General features: G+C 40.6%; 1 protein-coding gene across 1 annotated transcript in view; it reads right to left on the minus strand.

Annotated features, from left to right (window-relative positions):
- Positions 1-27,024, minus strand: part of arhgef4 (Rho guanine nucleotide exchange factor (GEF) 4) — a 139,152-nt gene that overhangs the window by 107,305 nt on the left and 4,823 nt on the right. The window contains exon 2 of the mRNA XM_042399142.1: positions 24,199-24,228. Within this exon, the coding sequence (XP_042255076.1) occupies positions 24,199-24,228 (30 nt within the window). The remainder of the gene's footprint in view (positions 1-24,198; positions 24,229-27,024) is intronic.

The raw sequence follows: 27,024 nt of genomic DNA on the forward strand, positions 1-27,024 counted from the left end.
TATTGCATTGCCACGGCCAAGAGACACAGCAGACTACAAGTTGGACCCTGACCAATCATAGCTTGCTTAATTTCATACAGTGTCATGCTTGATGCTCATTTAGGTTCAGGGAGCCTCATGTGTGTCAGGTCAAGCCATTATCTGGCTGATATTGGGCATTCTGACCCCAGAATTTGACCCAAGTCATAAGAAAATAATGCATAAAGAAAACCCTTTTGCGTTGCAGTTACATGCATTAAGCATTATATTGCACAGCTGCATTGATTAAAACTGAAGCGTATCTCTTCTGTCAGATGCATGTGTGATGGATGACTAAGAAACAAAGCCGAAACATGTCCAGTGTCGGTAAGGTGTTAGTCTTTACTCATTCTTTAATCACATATTTCCTCACATAAAGTATAATTTTGTTAACATTATATTGCATTTTTAAGCAAAGTTCTTATATGGAAATAAGCACTGTTGCATTTGAGAGATTTGGGTTTTTAAAACCACAAAAAGAGTTTCAACTAAAAAGCTGGTGACACTCAGCGAACAAAACAGCAAAAAAGCACAGTGTACAGCAAATCTGCAATAGAGAGCAGGGGGTGTGGAAGTCTGGGGGCACTATTTTCTGTTCTTAGAAGAATCAGCAGGTTCATCTTTTATGTGACTGACTTAAGAAAAATGACAAAATTAGTTTCAAAACTATAATATCATACTGGCATTTGATATTTTTCAAATCCTAATCCAGTACAATAACATTGTATTGGAGGATATTGTATTAGAGTGTTAAAACAGCCACACCATGTGAGCTTCTGTTCAATTCTTAATGAGAAACACACAGGCGCACAATTAGGACAACACAGGCTTAGAGCTTTGCCTGCTCACGTAGAGACCTTTCTGCTCTGTGCCAGCCGAACGTCTTAGCCTCCACTGGAACTCGTCAGCCAGAAACGCACCAACAAGCTCACACATTCATGCCTTGTTTTCAGAATATGTTGTGATTCCTGTGGAAAAGAAGGTCTCCAGGAATCTTGATAGGAAATGAAAATGTAAGTGAGGCTTCATGTATCCTGAGAGAATTAAATTAATCTGTGACAGATAAAAATCTGACCAGGCTGCAAAAACACTTAAAGACTTAGGATTTAATTCATTCAAAAATGAAAAGGAACAGACCAATATTTTGGGAAATACACCTGATTGCCATCAAACCAACAAACTGCCAAATTAGAGGATCCATTATCATTTTAGCTATGTACTATACATACAACATGTCAATTAGACAGCTTTGCCTTTGTAATGGAGCAAGAATAGCAGTTTCCTCACAGACCTATATCTGACCCCAGGTATGATGAAAAGCAAGTGTGTTCTTTTAAGTCATTGATTACTGAACTAAATAAAATGTCATTATTAGATTTCCACCTGGATTATTAGCTTACTAATATTGTTGTGTTTTAAATCAGATTTTCACTCATTTTGCAATCATAAAAGTAAAGAAATCAATGTTAAGGTATTTTTGGTCACAATCAACACTTAAATTTCAAACCAAAATGTATTAATTTCAGTGTAACTGCTGCAATCAAACCAAATGGCCTAATTTACAAAGGCTAAGTAAAGTCATCCAATATTTTCACTTTGGTGAACTTTGACACATTGAATTTGCAATGGATAGCAAACTGTCTTGCTACTGACCTCCAGATGATAAGAGTAATATCAGGGTGTTTGTGTGAAAAATGTGTTCATAGTTTTACATCCATCTCTTTTGTCATAAATGCATATGAGGAAAGGTTTTTGTGGGGCCATTAGTTGTCACATGACCTGCAATCCACTTTGCAGCCAGGCACCATTTCTGGGCGTTGGTTGCACCATATAGTTTTATATGACTGCTCTGACAGAAAATACATATTTCTCCACAAAAATGATGCAGCATGGCTTGCAGTCAGTTATGAGACAGGAGATACTAATAAGTGACCTTGAATTAGCTGTGTTCCCCTACTGTCCTGTTACTACCCAACAGCACACTGTTGCCAAGCTTCCAGCACCACACATTTCCCAATTAAGAACATGCAAATGAATTAAGCAGTGCTACTTTCTGGTCTGAGTGGGCACAAAGGCTAACTACAAGAGTTACCACCAAGACTTTTCACTGTCCTCATTGGTTTTGAGTCCTACAGCACCAAAACTAAGGTACTAAGCATCTATACTGTTTTAAATAAGTTCATTTTTTGGCCTTACTTGGTAGTACACCACCAGGGGAGTCTGCTTTCAAAAAAACAAACATTTACACACAATTGGAATAGAAGTTGACTTTAACTTAATGATTTTTATTGCACATTGGCATTGAACACCACTGATCATCCACTGCAGTCCTGGTCAGGTATACCAACACTGTGTATCAGCAGCCTTCCTCTTTGGTCACTTGCTAAAAGAGCTGAGGCCTACTCCCTAACCAGGTGTCATCTGAAACACAATGTGACCACAGGTCACAGGTTAAACCTCTGTACAAAGCTTAGGAGACTGTCAACACATGACATCATGGGTTCTGCTTCACTGCAGTAATGCTGCAGCACGTCTGCCAGTTGTAAGGGCCACAGAAACATATTATGCTATGTCTTTCACAGCACTGACAACACCTGTCAAAGGGAGAAGGGCACAAGGTATTTTTTTCTAGAATGTTTTCATTGATGTACAAGATGGTGGCCTCCACATATACATGACAATGCGCTGTGCTGCTGCAACATGCTAAGCTCACGGGTTCAGGCCATCCATTCAAAATAGAAGAGTTGTGTGCTGACAATGAGTGTTCAAATGGTAACACAGGCTCCAAGAGTAGTGAGGTGGAGGATGGTGTATAGAGCAGACTTTAATGGACTGTAGAGCATGGGAAAAACACTTCAACCTTCTTATTTGATCCTTGTCACAAACAGAAAAACAAAAGCAACAGATTATTCAGATGAGTGCTTTAATGCTGGAAGAAAGGAGCTAAGACTGATTGAGGTAAAGGAAAGACTGTTTCCCTCTTTCTAGGGAGGAGCCCATCAGTAGTATACATGACACCCAGCCCTGCTGCATGAACAGCAGCCATGAGCTCAATAGCCATTCTGCAGAACGATACAGTTAATGGAGAACACACTGAATGACAAGGCAGACAAGAATTGGCAGACTTGTTTCTACTATGAATTGCATGATTTGAAACCAAACAAGCATGACGAAACCAGTCACAAACTAGTCTACCTTTTCCAAGCCACTGTGAATCTAACTTGAACAAGTCAGAACACTAACAGATAGAAGTTTCATCTCACGTTGCAAGGTTGTTTGTTCTTTGATTTGTCCTGGATTTGTCATTCCGAGGCAGAGAGAACACACTACATGGGTGAGATCATGGATTCACTGCCTGTACAGCCAATCAGACAGCTCTCTCTCACCGACTGCTTCCACCACCAATTCACCATTTTCAATCAACCTAATAGCCACCAGTAAGGTCTAGAGAGCTAACAGTGCTGGACCCACTCTATGGCTAATGGTCTTTGACACACTCTCAACTACAGCCCAGCAGCACCTGCCACTGTCATCTCAGTGTGTCAGGGCTCTGATGACATGTAAATGTCAGTAACATTAAGGCATGAGCTGGCACTCAGATACACTCTGATGTAGTAGACACAGGGGTCCCTCAATCTTTGACTTCATCTCCAGATTAAACTATCATCTGATCCTCCATTGTATAACAGGTGCCCCAACTCTAACACAAATTCATTTCTATAAATAAAGAGCTAAAGATTCCGAATCACTTGATCAACAGTCAAGAGCTGGTTTGATGTATATTTAACAGAATCAAATCAGTTCTAAAGAAATATTTTCTAACACTAGACTTATTGTGTTGAATGAAAAAATGGTTCAAACATGTTAATATTCCCACATTGTTATATCAAAAAATATTGTTTTGGTATTGGTATTGAAACATGGGTATGGGTTTTGGCACCAATATGGACAAATTTCAAATAATATGGTTAAATGATGACCTGACGTCTGCAGATAATCACTATACACAACACTGTTTAATCAGACTTAATAGTCATGGAAATGTCTATGGAAGAAACAAAAATGAAATGAGAGTGCAATGTTTGCTGCATTTTTTTTTTACATCATTACCACTCAGAGAACATATAATCACCAGACCTCCATGCTAATACTAATTCAATCCAAAGAGAATAAGAATAGCACCAATGTGAGTGAAAGACAGCGGGCCCTCCATATTTCCTGGGTAACCAACAGTTACAGGAGGAAATCATCATGCATCCACTCCCTCATTTGCATAACAAGTGTTCCAGAGGCCCGGGCCAACTCCATGAACCTAAAAGAGTGTCACTGCTTGTGCAAAGAGCCCCTCCAGTCTTCTCCACCCCTTCCACTCTCTGCAAGTGGCCACTTAACACTGTGTTTTGTTTTCTCAAACTGAATTATTGATGAGAGCAACATGCAAATCAGCTGTCCAAAGCACTGTGTGTTGATAAGGTTGAGAATGCACCACCAGACCCTTCATTTGGGCCCATTAGCAGGATCTGGGTCTGTGTTTATCAAGCGTTGCAGAGTAGGAAATCAGTTTTAACCAGTCAGAAGTTCTCAGAGTGACACATATTTGATGCTACTTTGAATCCATGAATTTAATCATTTTTTAACCTGATCTTTCCCCTTCACTCAGCGTGCAGTCATTGTTACGGCAAATCTGCATAGCTTTGTTATAGTAATTGTAAAACAATTAGATTAATCAGGCTGACTTACAGTAGATAATTGCAAGTAGCTGAGTCAAATTTCCTACTCTAATCTTATACATTATATACAGTACATTTATTTTCAAAGCCATGTAAGTGACTTGCCAGTATTTACTTAAAGCCTTTACTACAGCCTAGTAAGCAAATGAAATATTGTTATGTGATATGATAAGATTCGAGCAGTTGATTAACTTTGGCAACATATGTTTGCATAGAACTGGTGATGTATAGCTTTGGCCCTTTTTTTCTAGAAGGTTAAAGTCAAGTTTGAAATATTATTACCACTTGAGCTGGCAGAAACTGTTCAGTTCAACCATATAATATCCATTTTGAATTTTGGGTGGAAATTGCTCACTAGTTTCTGTGTGCCCTCAATTGCAACAGTTAGTGTTAAGGTGTTACAGCTGACTCATGTTGGTGAGAATAATACTATATATACTAAAAATCTGTCTCACAGCAATTGGTGATCCTATCTGTGTTGATTTTCTTCCTATATCAATATGTGGATACATTCATATATTATATCATAATTTCTGTTTTGTTTTGTTTTTCAATTTCCTTTCTAGGTACTCCCTGGTAACTGCATAAGTACCCTCTTGGATACCTCTGAGGAAGCTTCATATAGTACTTAACTCTCAGTCCTACTCTGAGGTAGGAGTATTTTGAGTCTTAGACCCCATTCAGACAAAATTTAATGTTACAGGGGGGTGTGGAATTAAATATCCACTGTGATCCTCGGTTATTAAATTTGTTGTTCCAGATGGCATTTTAACCACGGGGAAATGCTGGTATATGATCTGTAATAGTCATGGATGTTCAGCAGGCCAAAAGAGAAACGCAAAAGCCTCCCCAGGGGGATGCCAGAGAGTTGAAGGTGAGGCAAAGATACTGCGTGAAGAAGAGTAAAAAATCGCCCTCCTTCTCCAAACCCAGTCAAATCTGAACACAGACATGAAACACATATTGAATATCGCCAATAAACCTCCATAAATCCACTTAGAAATCAGAGAAAAAAGAGGCTTCAGAACATGCCTGAGAATCATCACATTTTTAAGTTTTCTTCAGTATCAAAATAATCCAGTGATAGTTGTCTACATCCATGGCTACACTGCAAACAGGAGCTGCTAACAGCTAGCAGACTCTTTATGGAGACAATTTGACAAAATGTATAAAAATATCAGCTAAAAACGGGTCTGAAAGAGAACAGCAGTACCTACCTGTAGCTGACATCACAGTTCATCTGATGAGCTTTTATGGAGTCTTGCTCTCCTCATAGTTTTATTTTTTCCTGTTGTCATATTGATTCCCAAACAGGCCGATATGTTGTTGTTTGCATATTTGCATCTAGCAGATTAGCAAAAACATTTCTAAAATACGAAAATGACCCATATACAGTACTGAGCAAAAGTTTTCAGCACTTTGCATGTTGAGATTCTTATCCATAATGCAACACCATCAGGGAGCAATCTGATCGGTCCAAAATTTATTCTGCAGCATGACAACGAGTCCAAACATCAGCCAGAGTCATAAAGAACTATCTTCAGCACCAAGAAGAACAAGGAGTCCTGCAACAGATGGTTTGGACCCCACAGAGCCCTGATCTCAACATCATGGAGTCAGTCTGGGATTCCATGAAGAGACAGAAGCAGTTGAGACGACTAAATCCACAGAAAAAGTGTGGCAACTTCTTCAAGATGCAGGAACAACTCACCTGCCAATCACCTGAAAAACTGTGTGCAGGTGTCCCGAGGAGAACTGCTGCTGTTTTAAAGGCAACGCTGCTCACAGCAAATATTGATTTCACTTAAGTTTCTGCTGTTTGCTGAACTTTGTATAAGTTAATTGATCAATAAAAACTACTCATGGCATTATTTTTGAAAGCGTCCTCACTTTACTTTAATGCCTAAAACTAAAATCACAGTACTGTACGTGCTCTGGACTGGATTAAAATCAGACCTGTCATTACCTGACAGGTCAGGTAATGTTAAAATCATCCCACCTCCCCGAGACATGAATCCTGTCTGAATGGGGTGTTAATTTAGATTTTGTGATTCCTTGGAGAGATTCCGATATACTTGACAAAAATATTCCCTTGTATTCTGTCAAACTGATGCTCCTGTTAAAATGTACAGCATATGGAGAAATGCAGACAACTGTAGCAGAATGCAAACACTTGTGTGCTCTCTGGATAGGTCAGACTGTGTGGTCTGAACTCTAATGTGAGCTGACAGTGTGTATCAGCTGGACATTGTCAAGAGCGCCTAGATGGTGAGAGAGGAAGCTCCATCTCTCCAAAGCCAAGCTGAGAGCCAGTGGAGCAGAGCTCATTAACATGGGGTGTAAATCTATGTTCATCTAAAACCATGAAAAATGACTCTCAGTCTGATCTTTCACTGGATTCATTGGACAGGATCCTCCTCAGAGAGGTCTTGTTGCCAACTTGTCAAAAGGATACAAAGGAATCATGTCAGTCATGCTCTGTTCCCTTGACTGTCCCAGACCCGCTCATTTGCTGTCTTCCTATCTCTTTGTCACTCACACACACACTCATACACACACTGAGATGTTGTGCCGGGCCTGGAAGGCCAGAGAAACCTAATGACCGGGCAGACAAACCACAGGTCCAGAAAAAGAAAAGCAGTCAGTCAGTCATTACGCTCCCTCTGGCTCATTTCATCCTCCTTTGTGAGGAATGCTTTCTTTGGCTCTCCCCTTTCTATTCTGCTTGCCTACCAGCCTTCCGACCCCTTTCTCTTCCTCTCTATTTTCAGCTGCAGGAAGAATTTGGGTTAGAGGTGGATCAAAGTAACCCGGTCCTACCCCAAAGCCCTGGCTCACACTCATACAAACAAGTGATGTCATGGTTGAACGTATCTTACTAACATGATAACATGCTGTCAGCTTCCCTCAGTCTTTACCTCCACAGAGTAGACAAAAACATACAAGCCCCCACATATTGGAAAGTAATCCAATACAACAGTCCTGTGATACATTCTGAATTCAATAATTCTATACATAGCAGCTGTAGATATGCAATGTTGATTAAATATGGATCTGGCACATACATTTGGCACACGTTGTTTTTCAAGAACTACTAGTTCCACACACTGAAGGTCCTGGTTCAACACTGAAAGTTTTACGGGTTTTACTAGAGAAGACGTCTCACTCTGTTGGAGTTGTGGCAACCACAGAAACACTCACTCTGATTGTACAGTAGTGTTACAGAGTGGAGCTTTGTCCATCACAAATTATCTTTGTTCGAGTACAGACACACAAACAAGTTTCATTTTTCATCAAGTTACTCACTGTATTAACACTAATGAGACAGCTGATACGACCTGCCGCTAGCGACTTCTGTCATTTTAACCTGTGAGAGTCACCTGTCAGTGTGACTAAACATGAGAAGCTGCTACATAGCTGAATGTTTTGTACACTGCTGCTCTTTACTGATAGGAAAGAGAAGGGAGAGCTAAAAGATTCTATGACAACAATTTCATTAACTTTGGAGTAATCTCTATAAACAGATATCTGCATATGAATGCAGAATCTGTAGGCAACAGAACAAGATTTTGGATTTCGGCTAAAACACAATCTCAAAACCCATCAGCTATGCATATATATGTTTACAGAGATGTTGTCTGGACGGCCTCAAGTTGTTAATTGGACTGTAAACAATGACCGGCACATGGAAGAGGAAGTCTTGGCCCGGATATCTGTTAACCGTTGTCAGGATATCCACTTGCTACTCCGGAACCCCTGAAATATTGGCTGTTACATCCAGAGGCTAAATCGTTGTTAGACAGTTAGCCGATGGGTTGCGAGATTGACTTTGGAGTGAATCTGTTATTATATATAACTGATCCACTTATGTAACTTAAGTGATCTGACCACTAAACAAGCTAGATCTGAAAGAGTATACTGGCCCCTTAAGGCTGAATTCACACCAAATCCGGCAATCTGGCACTACAACACAGGGGGCTTTGGTGGTGGGGGCGTGTTGTTTGAGGTACCGGAAACTATAGATTGCCATGTCTGTGTATTTTTGGGACAGTAGGGACAGAGCTCAAGGGGGACCTTGCCACTGTCACAAGAACTGCCCATGTTCCCTTCCCAATGTGTCCCTTGCTACACTTGCCAGAGTTCCCACCCAGATGGGCATCTACACCTGCAAACAAGCCTATACAAAGTAACAAATCAAACCCATCAATTCCCAGGCAACCTACATAGTTGTCCAACATAGCCCCCTATAGTGGAGGGCAGCTTTCATAGGGCTATAAAAAGTAGCTGAGTGCTTTGGTGGATCTGTTTATCCAATATGAAAAAGGAGACAGTGAGAGGAAGAGGAAGTATTAGAAGAAGAGGACAACATAGAGAAAATAGAGGAAAGGTCCTTATGATTTCTCTCATGCAAGGGCATCGCCACCTTCCCCACACTGCAGCCACAGCAGCGCAATAGTCCAAATACAGCCCTGATCAGTCTGCAGTCCTACAGTCAACTGCCCCAGGGGAACAAAAGAGAGGGAGATGCAACTTCTGCACATCAAAAAAGACTGTGAAAGTTATGTTTTTTGCAGTTTTGTTCGTTTGAAATTTGCAAACCAGTTTGTTGTTTTGTTTTATGACTAAAACACTTCATGCAGAGCTGACAGAAAAGGTGGGCTTTCACTTTGCAAGCAATGTTGTTGATTGATGGTGTTAATGGTTATAATTAAACCTACCACTCACTTTCAATAACACTCATAGAAATAATAATGGCTGTTTTGTTCTCCTGTTTTAGATAACATAAGATCATAATATAGTGTGATTGTGAATATTTTCTCGATAAACTTAAAGAAAACACTCTCACTGAAACATTAATGAGGGATTAATCACTCATTTATTAATGATTGATAAGGTTTATATGGATGCAAAATACATTTGTTATTCAAAATTTGGTATAGGGACTAAAAGGGGATACGTGAGCCGGGTCAAAAATGATCCGCTCCACACTATGAAGGGTCAGAATGCATAGTGTATTTGAGGGTTAACCGTCCACCTGTGTGTGCTACTAAATTTGTCTTCATGCTACTAAAATCTTTAGCTTGCTAGCACCAGTGCTACCACCTAATAAAGTAAGTGTTCAGCACTGTACAGAGAAACTAGGCCAGCTATAGTGCAGTCTTATCCCCACTGGCACAACCAAAAGATCAAGTTTACGCCCCTCTCTTCAAACTAAAACAGGTTCCACTTCAATCTCATGAAAAGGCCTCAGTCAAGAGGGAGTGTATATCACCTGTGGAGTTTTAGATTACACAGCCACTATACTGTCTAAAGACAGTAAGGCAACCAGCGGTGTTTTAGAGAACACTTTTAGGTGAGGGTGACTGCTGAACTCACTGCTGACCATGTTGTTGACATACTGTGTAAAAGAAACCAAAATTGGTGGATGGAGGAGGTGGTTGAGGTGGCATCATTTAAAGCTGCTCAGCTGAATGACAGAGTCTATCCTTCCTACCCACTGCATGCTGCTGCATCGTGTTTCCATCATATCTCTGTCATGGTTTCAGAAGCAGAGCATCTTCAAGCAGTCTGTTCCTCAGCAGCAATATTTCCAATATTATTTTAAGCTGTTTTGGTTGAAATTTTTGTGTTTTATGGGCAAATTGAATACCTGTCTGAAGTAACAAATTAAATTCATTATTAAGTATTAACTTAATGTCAATTATCAACCATATAGGCATTTATACACATTCACAAGTGATGCAAGCCGTTTAATTATTTCCGGAAGTCAGCAACGGAATGTGATGCAGCCGCAACCAGTAGACATAGGAGGTTAGGCACATGATACGCCCTACTATATGTACAAATATGACTATTTTAGGCAAAGAAACATTAGTGTTTTACCAGTAATACAGCAGTCATGTACTTAATATTAAAATGCCACATTAAAAGCAATACTAATTGAGGTTAAAGACAAGCCAAATGATAGAAAACCCAATCAGTAATGACAAATACTATAATATGTCTTCAGTCAAGCTGCATTATATCAGTCATACTGCAGGTTGACAACACAATCAAGAGCCTGAGTGTAATTAAAAAAAGCTAAATCAGCTGTGTAATCCTAGCAGCATGTCTACAACAACATTCACAGCCTGTTCCTGCATGCATTCACACACAAATAGGTTTGTATCATGTGCTTGACACATGTATGTTATATGTCACACAGTTAATACATGTTCTGCTGCTGAGTTTATCCAGCTGACTATCTGACTGACTGCAGTAAGTCCAGGTTTGGGGTCCTGCAGGTCCTGTGGGACCCAGCACAAATATTGAAGATATATTCAGTCTTATGCACATAGGAGCAGGAGGTCAGCATTATCATCATTTGATGAAAACTCATGAAAAAATATCATCCGTTATTATCAAAACTCATTGTTGCTAACTTCGGAGCTAACTCCCTTCACTTTTTATAGCAGTTAAGGTAACAGACGTGACTTTTCTTTGTCTTGACAAGCTGCAGCATTTATTAACTGACACACTGTAGTCTGTCCTTCCTACTGACTTTTTCCTCTGCTCCGCTCACATTCACCGTCATTTTTCTGATGCTCACTCTCTCGTCTAACCACTCACGCCCTTACGCACTGCCCTATTCCTTAAAAGGAGTTACGCCACCAGGAGTTTCCCAGGCAACGACACAGACGTTGTCTCATGTTTCGAAACAGCACAGCTCAGAGGATCCCTAACGCTACTGATTTCTGAATGAATGGATATTTGGCGTTATTTTAGGCATTTAAGAAAATATTTTTTGGCCTGGCGGGGGCATCTTGTTGGCCTGGTGGCCTGCCAGGCTTGTACTATTATAGGGGAAACACTGAAAAGAATTGTGCAGAGTGCATCACATGGTATAATGTGCTATTTTATGAAAATTACCTCCTCTTTTGATTGCTCTCTAGACATTTTACAGCAGAACGTCTGTAGCACCTGTAGAAAAATTGAGCATCTTTCTCTTAGTAGATCGTTTTATATCTATAGATAGTTGAGATGCATTTTGACATCTGTTGGTCCTTCAAACACAGCATCCAGAAGACACTCTGCACTTGCTTTGGTCAGTTAGTCTATGAACCCACGTATTCAAATGCATACACTGCATTGAATAGTACAGAAGAGTCACTACATACACTATGCCCTGTGAGAAAGCAGGAGTTTTTGTCAGCATGCAAAAGTCAAACAGAAAAGAAATAAGCAGAGGAACTCTGACTCTGTGGTCAGACTGCCACTGGTTGGATTCCATTAGCACAGATGCCACTGAAATAGGACAGGTACAAAATAAGAACGGAGGAGGAAAGGGCCAGGCCCGAGTGTTTGCTCTCTGGGCTGACTCTGCTCCTAGTCTGGCTTCACCTTTAACATTTGGTCCTCCCTAATTGTAAGCACTGTTTTTTGCTGGGCCTGTAGACCAGTGAGTCCAAAATTAGTGGTCAGCTGCTGAGAGGAAGCAGAGGAGTCAATTACTGGTATGGCTGGGAAACCACACACACACACACACACACACACACACACACACACACACACACACCTGAGTTGGCTTCCTTCCTGAACTATGACCATAGTTGTCTCCAGGTGTTTTAAAGGACCAGTGTGTAAGATTTAGGGGGATCTATTGGCAGATGGAAAAGTATATCATAAGTATGTTTTAATTAGTGTATAATCAGCTGAAACTAAGAATTGTGTTTTCATTAGCTTAGAATGCACCCTTTATATCTACAGAGGCAGTTGGTCCTCTTCCACAGAGCTCGCCATGTTGCACTGCCATGTTTCTACAGTAGCCCAGAACGGACAAACCAAACATTGGCTCTAGAGAGAGCCTTTTGTGTTTTTCGCAAGTTTTGCGGCCACCACAGGTTCCCCTACATAATTAGAAAGGGAAGGGGGAAGGGTATTCAGTTGGTTGCAATCTACAATCTAACCAATAGATGCCACTAAATCCTACACACTACTCCTTTAAGTGCGTTCTCAATCAACCAAACTTCTACAAATGACATCCACATGCCAATTTTCTACATTAGCACATTCTGTCAAACACAACGGCAGCATGAAATGTGAAGAGGATATTTAAATAATTTACAGACCTTTTTTATAACAATATTCATACCAATGCAGGAAGTAGTGTGACACTGATATAGTCTAGTGAGTATCTGGAGGTCAAGGTAGGGAATGAGTAAAGCTCTTGACTCAACAGTGGGGTCCCAGGTTCATGTCCTGTTGTCAACAAGACATTTTTGCAAAAATAATCATGACATAGTTTTCCTAATCTTAACAAAGCAGGTTTAGTTGCTTAAATCTCACCATTCCATAACCATGCTGCATACCTGCAGGAAGTACCTGCACAGTATCCCTGCCACTGAGGGGCTGAGGTAAGCTATTCTATTGTTGTAATATCTTCTTTTTGGATGCATTACAGCCCACTTCTCCCGGCCCCAGAAGCATGACCGTTTCTGTTTAACTGACATCAAGGTGATAGGTTCAACAGTAACCAGGTTTCTAACATTATTCAGGCGTGTCAATCCAGAGTGTAGAACCCCCAACTCAAAAAATGTTCCTGCGGCTTTGTAGCCTAATTCAAAACAGTGGAACTGAACATGACTCAGATGTATGCAATATAAACTTTGTGTAGAGTATTTTGAATAGTAATTTATAGCCCATATGTGGACACTGTAGAATGAGAAAATATCCAACTTTGGCGGTGATGGTGAAGTGGTAAAATCAAAAAAAGACAAATAGACAGCAACGCACCTCACTACTCACCTTTCTGCCAGAGGAATGATCTGAAAGATGCTATAATCATGTAAAAAGTAATTGTGTCTTTAATTCAGCCACCATTGGGTTTTCCCAAAATCTAAAATCTGAAAATTAAATTTTTCATAAGATCTGCTTCTCTTCCATGCTATAATATTATGAATTCACATATAATAATGATTATGAATGTTATTTTAGCTTCAATATTTAAAAAGTGATACTCCCAAAAGTCAAAAGTCATTGTCAAACTCAAAAAAATTCAATGGGAGTTATTTTGAGGACTATAAAGGTATTAATATCAGGTAGTGTATTTTTATTTTAATATCCAAGGATGTGATATTGATGCTCTATGTTGAGTTTTCTCTTGTGCATCAAATCAAGAGTTCCACATTCAGAGGTAAATCGTCCAATCACATCCATTAGCTTTGAGCAAGCTCTGACTCTATTTCAGGAGGCTTTTGAATGGATTGCCCCCAAGGATGAATTGTAATAATTTAAGCGATCACCTGACTTTTCATCTAGCACCACTAGCAGTTCAAAATGTGTCCAATACTTAGTTTTATGGCCAGATACCCCCAAAACTAAGTGATGACATTACGTCAGCCACTGTTGTATTTTATGTTTAGTGCTGATAAGCAAATATTAATATGCTTAAGAGCCTAGTATTCTCATTCAGACATGCCTGTCAGATGGTCAAATACCTAACCCCCTCATTTCTATAACTATCCAATACAGACGAGTCGACATTCACACCCACTTCACACAGTGATTGGTCAGCTGTGCGGGGGTAGGAAGGGTTTGAACTTCTCTCTCTAGCTCTCCTTTTTCTGGCTATACCATCACCACCAAAGTGACACATCTATTTATGTCACTTTTCATGTGACCAACCGAATGCAACACTATGACTGCCTTCCAAGAGAGACTGTCTGAAAATATGTGCTCTGTATTTCTTACAATCTTACAATTTCATTTAGCAAACGTTTTTATCCAAAGCGACATACATCTGAAAGTTGATACAACACAAGCAGGGATCTAGTCAAGAGAGAACAACATGAGAAGTGCTATAAAGCTACGTCCAATAGGACGTAGATTCCAACAGGCCGTGCACAGAGGCAATGCATAGAGTGCATAGATTGCATGGAAGCAGATTTTTTTCTTTTTGTATTTTTGTTTTTTCTCTTCCTTCAGTCCATCAAGTGCAGAGGTGTTCGCAAAATAGCTGGGTCTTTAGTCTTTTCTTAAAGATTGAGAGGGACTCTGCGGATCAAACAGAGTTTGGTAACCTGTTCCACCACTGGGGAACTACAGAGGAGAAGAGTCTAGCTGGCAACTCAGGGCCCTGTTGTGGTGGAGGTACCAGGCGCCTTTTTCATTGGCAGAGCGTAATGAGTGGGAGGGAGTATAGACCTGAATGAGGGAGTTCAGGTAGGCGGGAGCAGTTTCAGTTGCTGTTTTGTAAGCGAGTGTCAGGGTTTTGAATTTGATGCGGGCAGCAACTGGGAGCCAGTGGAGGGATATGAACAGCGGGGTGACGTGTTGTTTTGGGCTGGTTGAAGACCAGCCATGCCGCCGCATTCTGGATCATCTGTAGATGCTTGAACATACATGTGAGGAGGCCTGCCAGTAAGGAGTTGCATTAGTCAAGGCGTGATATTACAAGAGCCTATACCAGGAGATGTGCTGCATGCTCAGACAGGTAGGGTCTGATCTTCCTGATGTTGTTGTGATGGTTGCGCCAAGTGAGGTAGTGTATATTGAGAAAAGAAGGGGACCAAGCATTGACCCTTAAGGAACCACTGTGGATAAGCGGTGCGGTATGGACACTTCTCCCTTCCAAGATACTCTAAAATATCTCCGTGAGAGGAAGGACATGAATCAGCAGAGGGCGGATCCTGAGATACCAAGCTCAGTGAGTGTGGAGAAGAGAATTTGGTGGTTAACTGTGTCAAAGGCAGCTGACAGATCTAGCATCAAAAGGACTGAGGATTGACCAGTAGCTCTAGCTGAGCGTAGTGATTCCGTAACCGACAGGAGTGCACTCTCGATAGAGTGCCCCCACCAGACTGATTTGGGTCATACAGGTTGTTCTCAGAAAGGGAAAGACTTGGGTAAAGACTGTGCGCTCAAGTATTTTTAATAGGTAGGGCAGGACTGAAACCAGTCTGTAGTCTTCAACCTGGGCTGGGTTGAGTGATGGTTTTTTGAGCAGCAGGGTGATTCGAGCTTGCTTAAATGCAGCGAGGACAACTCCCGTTGTAAGTGTGTGACTGTGGGGTTAGGTGCGGGGATAGTGGGGCAAGAGTCAATCAAAAGTTTGGAGATTGCCTCCTCGGTCAGAGGGGAGAATAAGGAGAGTGTGGTCCTGTAAGCTGGCAGCTGCAGACTGAGTTGGTCAGGTGCAGAGAACTGGTTACTGATGGCAGAGACCTTGTCAGTATTTAATCGATAAAATGTCTCCCCCGTCCCCCTCCTCTCTCTGTAACAGTTTCACTCTGCCTTTGAGTGAAACCGTTCTGAACAACTATAAACACATTTGATTTCTGACATGGTTGGACAACACATCGTAAGAACCAATTTTGATCGAATGCCTTCATGTCTAAATTAATGTGACAAAGGAATTTACCCGAGCATTTATCACTTATTAAGTTATAATAATAATAATAATAAAACAATCATTATTCAAAGGAAGTCTGCAAAATATTCTCCAACAGGAAGTTAAAGGTCACGAAAAAAACCCATAGATGGAGAACATGCCAGAACAAAGCCGAGACACTGTAAGTCAAATGTGAAGACTGTAGCTTTTCTCATAACCATGGATACAATGAGGGAGCATGGGAAATGGGACGGCTGAGTGTTTCCTCGCCATCCATTCCCCTTAGCTTGGCTGGATGTGAAATGAGTCAAATTCCTGAGTATCTCTCTTGTGTCAACTGTGTGTTAAAGCTTGGACAACAGCCCGTCACCCCATCACCCCAACAACCCCATTGCAGTCCTACCCCTCTGAGAGGAATGTGACGGCTTCGCCTCTGGACGCTGATTTACTGATGACTATGTGGGTGTGGGTGTGTGTATATGCAGAGTTCTCACACTACTACAAACACATAAGATCTGCACTGAGGAGGGTTTGCAGATGACCTTGTGTGTCTGCTCACATTCTGATCGTGTGCTTGTCAGAAAGAGGCAGAAAGAGAGGAGGAGGGCAAAATGAGGGAAAGAAGGTGGAGAATGAAAAAGAGGACAGCTGTATGTCACCTATGCTTTTTATATAGATGCTCCAAATATTCAAATGGGAAACATTAATGTCTTTGTTTCATTAATTCTTGCCTTTCCTGTGCAGCAAAGGGTCCTTCACAGGAAACACCCACCAGACAGATTATACCATTAGCATGTCTGGGGTCCAGTATGGCAGTGAATGCATGTGTACATTGTAAATAACACTAAGAATCAGACTAAACACTGTGTATCAACTCCAGTCATACTGGTAGGTACAGACACAATTCAGTCTGTACTCAGAAAGTATAGAGTTGCAAAGCGGGAGAGAGTATTTTGGGCAACCATCATTCTGAAAATAAAAGTCCTATGTATTTTATCATAGACATTGTTAGGCAACTGACAGGTGGAGCTCTCCGTAAGGGCATGAGACTGGTTAAATCATTTAGGAATTGTCAACTATGACTTTCAAGGAGCCTTTTGGTGGGAAACATCCAATCAACAAGCTACAGTGTAACGAACAATTTAGAAACTGAAGCAGTGTAAAGAACAGGTGACAAGTGAAGAAGTGATTTTTGGGGGGAATCCACTCCCTTTCTTGCAGACAGTCCCTTTCTTGTGTTGAGTTGCATCACTGTCAGATCCAAGTAGTACTTACTCCTCTGTTTTTATACAATGTCAAAGCATTCTGAATTTACTACACCTCTGATTCACACTGCTGACTTGCTTCTTCTTCATAGCAGAGGCTGATGTAGATATCATGGGTATCACAGTACATAAAACCATCTACTAAACGGAAGGATCCAACAGTATTTCTCAAAAACAAGATCAAAATAATTGAAACTGATGTTAAAAATAAACCTATGCTGTAGTATTGTTAAATTATCCTAGAGACTCCTGTGTGTCTTTGTTGTGGAACATTCAGGATTTCATTGAAAGAGGCCTTTCAAATGGGAATTTACAGTGGTGAGAAATACTTCCGGAAGCAGCGGGTCTTCCCACTTCGCAGCTCTATTGAGATAGGCTGCCGGCCCTAATCCAGAGTGGCTCACAATGAGTGCAACTGTAGAAAAAGCTTTTAGTCTAATTCCTTGATCCTTAAAAAAATGCAATGCAACCCATAGGAGAAGGTTTAAAGTTCAGAGCCTCAGTGCTATCCCCATATTCTTGTGACTGTGGCGGGTTAAGAAGAGAAGCAGAACATGTGTTTTGCTTTTAGGACTTCAGAGCTCAGCTGGCCATCAGATAGCATGCACGACCCTGTGAAGCCCCAGTTAGACAAAGACAACACAAATCAAACATACTGGAACTAATGAGGCTGGTCGTTACATAACAAACTCCTACTGTTATCACATAAAAAGACTCTACGGACCTGAACTCCTCTTCCTGCTCCTTCACAGCCTTTTCCCATGTTCAAATAGAAAGAAACAGCCTCACCTGTGCCATGTTGGGGCTGATATTAACATCCTGTGGTGGCTTGTGTTGGCTGACAGGCAAGCAGAGATACAACTTTCTCCTCATACAAGTATGTTTATCTCCAGAGCAGCCTCAACTCATGCAATCCAACCACACAAGAGAAGCCCACGAGAGAGAGCAGAGGATGGGGGGAGGGCCAGAGGAAGGCAGGGCTGTCCAGCCACCCCATACTGTTTGTAAAGCTGTGTTTGTAATTCTCGCTAACACTTCACTTGAGGTACATGGTGATGCATTACAAACACATTATAATCCCATCAGGGGGACAGAGGAACTCTTCTTACACTAGATCCATCAGACAAAAACTTATGTTGTTCCAATGAAATCTTTTCTCCCCAACAGTTTAATGTTTACTATATAATGCTAAACCAATGTTCTTGCAGTGTGATTTTAACTCCCTATTCCAAATAAAAAGTTACCCTTATATCATCTCTATGCTTGAGGCTTTTTAAAGAGAAAAGTAGGCATATTCTTCTCTAATCCTAAACTTTACTAAAGGTTGCAGAGTCTAGAAATATGATGGTAAAAGACTTGAAATTTATGGCGCCATCATATCCTAGAATTCTGTGAAGACCATTGACGACTGTCATAGAAATTATGAGCACTAGTATAGCCCAGTGTGTGCAAGATGACTTCTCTTGCAAACATTCTTTGAATTAGCTACACTGGCAAGCTTGAATCTTGAAGTGTCAGAGTTCAATCCCAGTCTGAAGAACCACTTGAGGAGCAGCAGCAGCAGCTTCAGTACACATGTATGTTAGGAATGACACTAGACAGTCATAATTTATGATAGATACCTGAGTTTTCAGTCTCCTTTTCCACCTCCTTAACATTTATTAATTACATGTATTCACTAAGCAAAGCAAATGCAAAGAGGACACCAAGACACCATGTTGTTTCCCCATACAAGAAAACAAACTGGGTCTCAAACCCCTGTCATTTTTTATCAGTCATCTGTTATTGGTTTATCATACAGTTCTTCAGACATACTGGAAATGCAAACAGTAATGTGCAGAAGGGACTTTTAGTTCCTGAGTTAAGTTCCTGTGGCTTCTTAGTACAGGGAACAATTTAATTGAAAAGGGGCTCATGACATTTATGACATAATTTTATACGCATTGTGATAAGGTACACTTTCAACTGAAAAACCACTTATAGATTAAAAGAAAAGAGTTTGTTTTGGCCAATCGAATGGAATAACTATCTGGCAAATGAAGGTACTTCATCGCAGTGGTGCAAAAAATAAATCAGACTTATTGATTTGCAATGTTGCCTCCAAAGGCCCCATACAACCAGATTACTCTTTGGAGCCATTTCTAAACTCGGGTAACCACCATCTTCAGTGACAAGGAACATGTCACCCAGTGCAGTGTGACTCGGTGATGTATTTTTAATCTAATAATTAATTTGGAAACAACAGAGATCTACAGCACAGAGGAGTATGATATATCAGACTTCAGATACACAATACTTGTAAGTAGGATAACATCATTGTTTGTTTGGCTCTGCACATGAGATTTGTTGACAATAGGTAAAACATAGGAAATTGCCAGCCTTACCCTTTAAAACATTAACTGATTAGCTGATATTACTGATTTGAAATCATAAGCAAACACAAAACCACATTACACAGATAAATACTGTGCCAAAATTGTTTGCACAAAAAAAAGCTTGAGCTCACCAGCTAGCTGCATGATGTGACCTTGAGTTGATTCTCATTAGAAAAGCTGAAGTCCCACACTAGCCATGAAACTGATAATCTGCTGGGATGGTCTGTGGATGGACGCAGATTGAAAAACACACAGGCCCACACTGTGCTCCTTCCTGCTGGCCTATTAAAGTGGCCCAGAGAGAAGGTGGCCGTTAGCGTTTGGCACCAGTGTCATCCTGGCAGTGTTAAATGCCCAAAGCCCTTTGAGATGCCTTCGGACACAAACGCACTGACTGCAGCACTGTCAGCTATTGCCACTGAAAAGAAGACATACAGTCACCAGGAGAAAAAAGCCCGTCTGTGCAGACTTCTGGATCCGCTGCATAGTTGCTAGGTTTGAGGTTTTTCCTAACCAAACTATTTTTTAACTCCAGCATTGATTCCTAAGTTAAAAAAAAAGAAAAAAAATAGCTGTGGGAAATCGACACACCCACACCATTTTCAGTGGATTTAAAGCAATGGCTTTATATGTTTCCAATATGAATTATTTATTGAAAGGTATTTTCTTACATCTGATGAAGAATGCAAGAAAAAGAGTCTTCAAAAGAGTCTTCACTGTGCTTTACTCATAGGCTGCATTTACACTTGACACAAGGGGTTAACAGCAACCCCTTAATAGCTACTGATATATCCATCGTGACAATGTTATTTTCAGTCAACACAGAAGCTGTGGTAGTAGTTGTTCAGAGCAGTAACTTTATGTTTGACAGGTGGATGAAAAATATGTTAATTTAAGAGTACTTTTTCTCTGAGTCAATTTACAACAACCTGTACAGTTGCAAATACCCCATCCACACAGTTTTATAATATCAGTCAGTTATATGATGTCACCATTCTTAATCCCACCTACAAAGCTCTGATTGTTTTCCCAGCTGGGGAAAAATGAGTACAACACAAGTCCTGTTTGAATTGCTGAAAACAACAAAGATGTTGGCAGCCAATCAGAGGTCTTTATTTTTAACATTCACACACAAACAGCATCATGGTATCTACATATTACTGTTTAGACTCTTGATGTTGATCCCAGTCTGCAATTGTGGGATCCTGAAGAACCAGCTGAACAGCAGCAGTAAAAGCAGCAGGTCCAGACAGACCCACAGTTCTATTACTGTTGTGTTCTGTGGTTTCTGAGCTCCACAGTGAACCAGACTTAACTCCTTGTAAATTACAGAGAGAGCTCCTGGTAGCGTTTCCTCACACTGTGTCCTCAAAGTGTTGAAGGAAGACACAATGAGTTCCACTCCTCTGGGAAACTGCCAGGCGGACCACTGACAGACACACTGTATGAGCTGGGTTATCAAGGTTCAAATGTGGGTCACAGTACTGGAGATTTCATCTGCTTGCACCAACAACACAGAGAGGGGTCGCAAGGGATTTATTCAGGCTTTTGCGGTCAATTCCACCTAACTCTACACTTTGACTCCTATGATATGTGTACTGTATAGCCTACATTACAATGAAGGACTACTTTATGTTGTAGTAGCACGTCGTTACATGCACTATTAGGCACGTATTGATCTGTATGTGTTGTGTTATGTTTGGATTCAACCAATAAAGAACCATAAAACTTAGTTCCCTTCTTCCACGTTTTTATTAATAACATAGTTGTGTAAATAGGCCACACACACAACAATATGCAACAACACAGTTGACTTGCTAGGATCTTCTGGAAGAGTTAAGTCTCACCTTAGATCAATTATTTCCTCTCCTGACAAAGGGTACCATAACTAACACCAAAGAGTTACAAAGCACCACAACAATATAAGAAGCCTTTGTTGCCATATGGTTTCAACTACTCAGCAGGCAGCTGAAGTCATTTGAGCCTTTGAAAGTCATATAAAAAGCGCATTAGCAGTGATCCAGAAAACATTATAGCAGGTAAATGGTGAACCTCAAAGGCTAGCTCAGTCCTCTGACATACTGTGTAAGGATTTGTTTTAGCATCTGCTGCCAATGTGTGCAATTCTCCATCCTGCTGCTCATAGACCGTTAGTGAGGCTGTAGAATTTGAGGCAGACACCCATTAAACAAGACTGAATCTAGGAACACCATCAGCACCGTTCACACAAATTGTCTCTGTTACATGTTCACCAAGCACATATTTGAACAATCTTCAAAGTGACTGTGTAGTTTGTAATGTAATGCATAAATGTACACACCCAAGGGCCAAGGTGTTCAGACTGAAAACAGCACCGTGTTAAAAAAATGTGTTGTTTCAGGTAACGATGTAAGAATAAATTAAGATACAGGAAGTGCAGTTTGAGAAACAGATCTATGAGTTTGAAGGCCTATCACACCCCAGAGCACTGCATAGTGGTTTATAATACTACAAGACAGGATTTTACTACTCTGTTACGTTATCACAGTGACAATCATTTTATCTTCCATAATCACAAGGTAAGTGGTAGATTAAGCCATTCACATTACAAAATAATCTACCAGAAATGTGCACTTCCATGTCTTACATGCTGTAAGTTATTGCATTGCATTGAAGCAAAGGTTGAGTCAGTCTAAACTGTGCCAACAGTGTTTTTGATGCAGTTATTGTGGGCCTGAACACAGCCTCTGAAGAGATGACCAAGGGCGTGCTTAGCTGTGATTGAGGGAAAGGATCTGTTAATAACAGTGTTTCCCCTATAATAGTACAGGCCTGGTGGGCCGCCAAGCCAAAGAGAACCCCCCGCCAGGCCAAAAAATAGTTTTTTAAAATGTCAAAAATAACACCAAATATCCATTAATTTGCAAATCAATAGCTGTTGGGAGCCGCTGAGCAGCGCTGTCTCAAAACGTGAGTTAACGTCTGTGTCGTTGCTTGGGAAACTACAGGTAGCGTAACTCCTTTAAAGGGATAGAGCAGAGCGTAAGCGAGTTAGTGGTTAAGCGAGAGAGCGAACAGCAAAAAAATAACGGTGAATGCGAGCGGAGCAAAGGAAAAGGTTAGCAGTAAGTGTGGCAGTAAATGTACAGTAAAGACTACAGTGTGTCAGTTAATAAATGCTGCAGCTTGTCAAGACCATGAAAAGTCACGTCTGTTGTTTGCCCAACTGCTGGAAAAGTGAAGGGGTTAGCTCCAAAGTTAGCAACAATGGGTTAGCCTAACCTGATGATGCTAAACCATGGAGCGCTAAACAGATAAACAGAAAATGGAAAAAAGGTGTAGCTGCCTGCTAATTTGAACCCCCCCACCCCACCCCCCCCCCCAAAAAAAAAACGATCGACAACTCCCCTCAGACATTTTTCAAGGCCAAAGGCGCCAAACAAGCTTAAGCATGTCATTATTCCATCTAAACTTGGAAGTACTTCTGCCACAAGCAAGAAGAGACAACAGAGACTGGGTTACCATGTGCAACTGTCAACCTGAAAGTTCATTCACAAATATATTGACTGTAAACCTGGCTAATTACAGCTGATGGAGGGCACTGAGGCAAAAGCTATTCAGTTGTTAGCTGGTGAAAAGCTTTTAATTTGAAGCAGCTGTAGCAGGAAATTGCAGCAAACTGTAGCAGTGCACATCAGTCGTAACTTTCACAGAAAATACAGCTTCAAAAACAATCAACAAAGAGTAAAAAGGCAGATATGTGAAAGTAGGAACAGGAAAGTAAGAGAGAAACTAAACTCCAAACAACAGAGATTCAGTTAGGAGCTACAAAAGCTACCCATAATACAACATTTAAAAACAGATATTATGATTTCTCTGTCCCTGCATACACATGTTGAGCCAATCAGTATAGTATGAGACATGGCTTTGGACTGAGGGAGGACACTGTCCCAGGTTAGTCCAGCTCAGCCCTGCTACCAAGCAGGACCATCACAGCTCAGGTCAGTGCAGTTACTCCCTTGGCAGAGTGCTGCTAAAGCAGAGCAGTGTAAACATGCCATAACATTAGGGCCCATGCTGCGTTACTGAATGTTTCTAGACATTCGTTGAATTTGGATTTTATCGGCTCTAGCACATACTGCGATTGAAATCTGAAAAATAGATGACATGTTGACCTTGTAGGTGTAAGGGATGTTGGGATTTATGGTTTTGAGTGATCTGGTGCTTTGAATGTAAAACTGTCTGTGGCTGTCGACAGTAATGAAACAGGTTTTGCCAAAAGGTTTATACAGAGGTTTAAACTGTAAAGTGTGTGCTATTTCAGGCACAGCTACTGTAGATCCACGGAAAAGAAGGTGGGACATTACAGATTACAGATACCACTCTGATCCCAATAAACTAGCAAGCCAAAGGCTTTAAGATACTGAATTTTAAAGAAGATAATGCACTTTCTTTGGTCTTACCTGTAGCGGAGCTGACTGGCATCGGAGTTTCTGGAGAGAGGAAAAAAAGGAAAACACAGTGATGAATACATAATTTTTGTAAGACATTCATAAGATTAACTATTAAAGAAACAGTGAGATAAAAATCTGTTTTGAATATCAAATGCTTTATTCAATTTGGATTACAGTGAATTTGAATAGTAACCCACTTTCACAGCAATAAAAAGTATCAAAAACATCCATAAAAATTTCTCAAACCACTTCTGCATCACAATCCACTTCTTCTCTGCCCATTATTGTGCTCAAGATGTTGTTCACATTACATCTGTCACTCAAAACTACGCTACACTGGCTTATTCCATGAATTCAAACAGAATACAGCTGTCAGAAGAGCAAGCTACAAATTTTTCAGAGCCAAAACCTATAGAGGTGTTACATTTTCAAAATGCATGTTTTAGCAAGAGTATTCCTTTAATTAACTATGTGGCCTCTTTGTATCACAGCTGCTTTGAAAACACATGGTGACAGTCTCATAATGAACACCGGTCACAGTTTGAAGTTTCAACAGCAGCTAAAGAAACAGTATAGCCTCATAAAAAGGCTTGTTGGCGCTCTTACAAACTGCACTATAAAACACTATACTTTTTTAAGACGCAGCTACTGTAACATATGGTGAGTCTGTGGAGCTTTGATGTTCACAGAAAGCAGAATTCCACATCAGGAAGACTTGCAGCCCCCTGACACAATAAAATGAACACAACGCTATATGATGTCTTAAAGTGAGGGTGGTCACAGGCAATAAATTGCTCAAATACTACAGTATTTCTAGGACATGTCTGTATGAAGCATCACTTCAAGCTGGTGCTTATAAAGCCATGCTGGTACTGTTTGCACAGTTTTAAAGGCTATGATATATAGAACAAAAAAGAGCACAGTGGAGAGCCAGGCAATACCAGAATCGATGGGAGAGATGTCAGCAGTGAACTTTAACTATGAAGAACCTCCCCCTTGGTGGGCAATTGAAAAGCTAATACAAATCTGTACTTTTAAGTGTGACCCTTTCATTCATTCCATTGGCTCGTACTGCATTAAATACAGTGAAAGGGCCATTAAACACGGGTAACAGGTCTAGGGTGCTTATGATTTGGGTAATACTAAATGCCAAGGGCTGAAGGTTTCATCCAGAGGGATTGAAAATATAGCATTACATGAGGAAATATCCCTATGCAAAGATAACATTCACAGCCACCATAAATCAGCCAGACACCCAAATATAAGTTGGCAATTTCAGTGTATTTACAAAGCGTTTGGCATGTAATGAACAACGAAATGAATTGGGCCCACAAAATGTGTGTGTACAGTATGTGAGAGTCTATGTAGCATATCCGTTGGTACTCAGAGGAGTGAATCCATACGGGAAGAGTTACAACACTGCACCATTCTGTCCAAAGTAAATCCACAGCTGATGCCTCATGAGGTCCTTCTAGAAAAACGTGAATAAATCCAAAAACCAATGCCAAAAAATAACCATGATGTCCTGGAATTTCTACCGAGTCCAGAAGCAATGCAATGACCTCCTCAGTCGTATCCTCCTGTGATCCCTTAACTCAAGCTGCTGAGCTTGCTAGCTGCCAGTGAGCTAAAAGTTTGCACCAGTTATTCAGGTTAAGGCACCTGATAAAAACTCATTTTACAGTCATGCACCGTTACTGAACTAAACCCCTCACTTTGTATATTCCTGTGCCTACAGTCAATCACTACAGATTCAACTTGTGAATATTTATCTTTTAGGAAAAAGACCTCTAATAAGTAAACCCCATCTTCAAAAGAATTTCATAAACAACAACAAAGTAAAATAACTCCCTTTATTGTGTTTTATGGCTTTCAACATTTAAAGGAATAGTCCTTTTTAAATACATATAAAGGGAAATTTCTGTATTTTTCAACCTGGACCCTATTTTCCCATCTTTTTGTGTCTAAGTGACTAATGGTGACAACAGTTTTTGAATTGGTCAAATATTGAATGAGAGCGCTTCAGCCAGCAGACATGAAACGGGCTGCAATGTAATCCAATGGGGCAATAGTGCCGTCAATGTACGTCCACTAAAAGTGCTTGTTTTTGCCACTGACAGGCTCGGATTGTTGTCTGACAACATTATGGAAAGAACCATACAGAGAAATAAAACGTTTTTCGTTACCTTTCAAAATCATTGAAATCAGCTAAATATTCAGCCATGACAGAGTTAGAGAGGAGTGCCAGGAGGATTTTGTTGTGCTGGAGAACAGAAAGCATAGCTTACTTTCAAAGTCAACCAAGTTTCCCTTTAAAGAACATTTCAGATTTGTTTCAACTTTACACTTATTTTTGTAGTTTTGTCACCAAGTTAACTCGTAACACTCTAGTAACACTATAACAAAGGCTGACAGGGCAAGAACGCACACCTCCCATCAAACCACTCATTAGCTTTTTGAGAAGCTTTCAACCACACTGAGGATGGAGTTTATCCAGTTGTCATCACCTGATCTCAGTGTGGAACTTTGGCCACATGATAGCAGGTTGTTGTATATGTGTGACCTGTGTCTCTGGTGGCAGATCTCCTGAACTTTGACCTCTTTACAGTGGATGCTGTGAGAGGTTTTGGACTGGTGTTCATGGACAGTTAATGTCTGTTTCTGCTGTTCATACAGTCTCTTGTTCATAGTCCTTGCTGTTTCACTGATGTAGTGTTCCCCACAGCTGACACATGTGATGTCATGATGATGTCATACATCACTCCAATCTTCCTCTCAGGGGGGTCCTGTCTTTAGGGTGTACCAGAAGAGATGGTTTATGGTAAGTGGTGACTC

This window comes from Thunnus maccoyii, chromosome 21 (genome assembly GCF_910596095.1).
Source record: "Thunnus maccoyii chromosome 21, fThuMac1.1, whole genome shotgun sequence".
Taxonomy (NCBI): Eukaryota; Metazoa; Chordata; class Actinopteri; order Scombriformes; family Scombridae; genus Thunnus; species Thunnus maccoyii.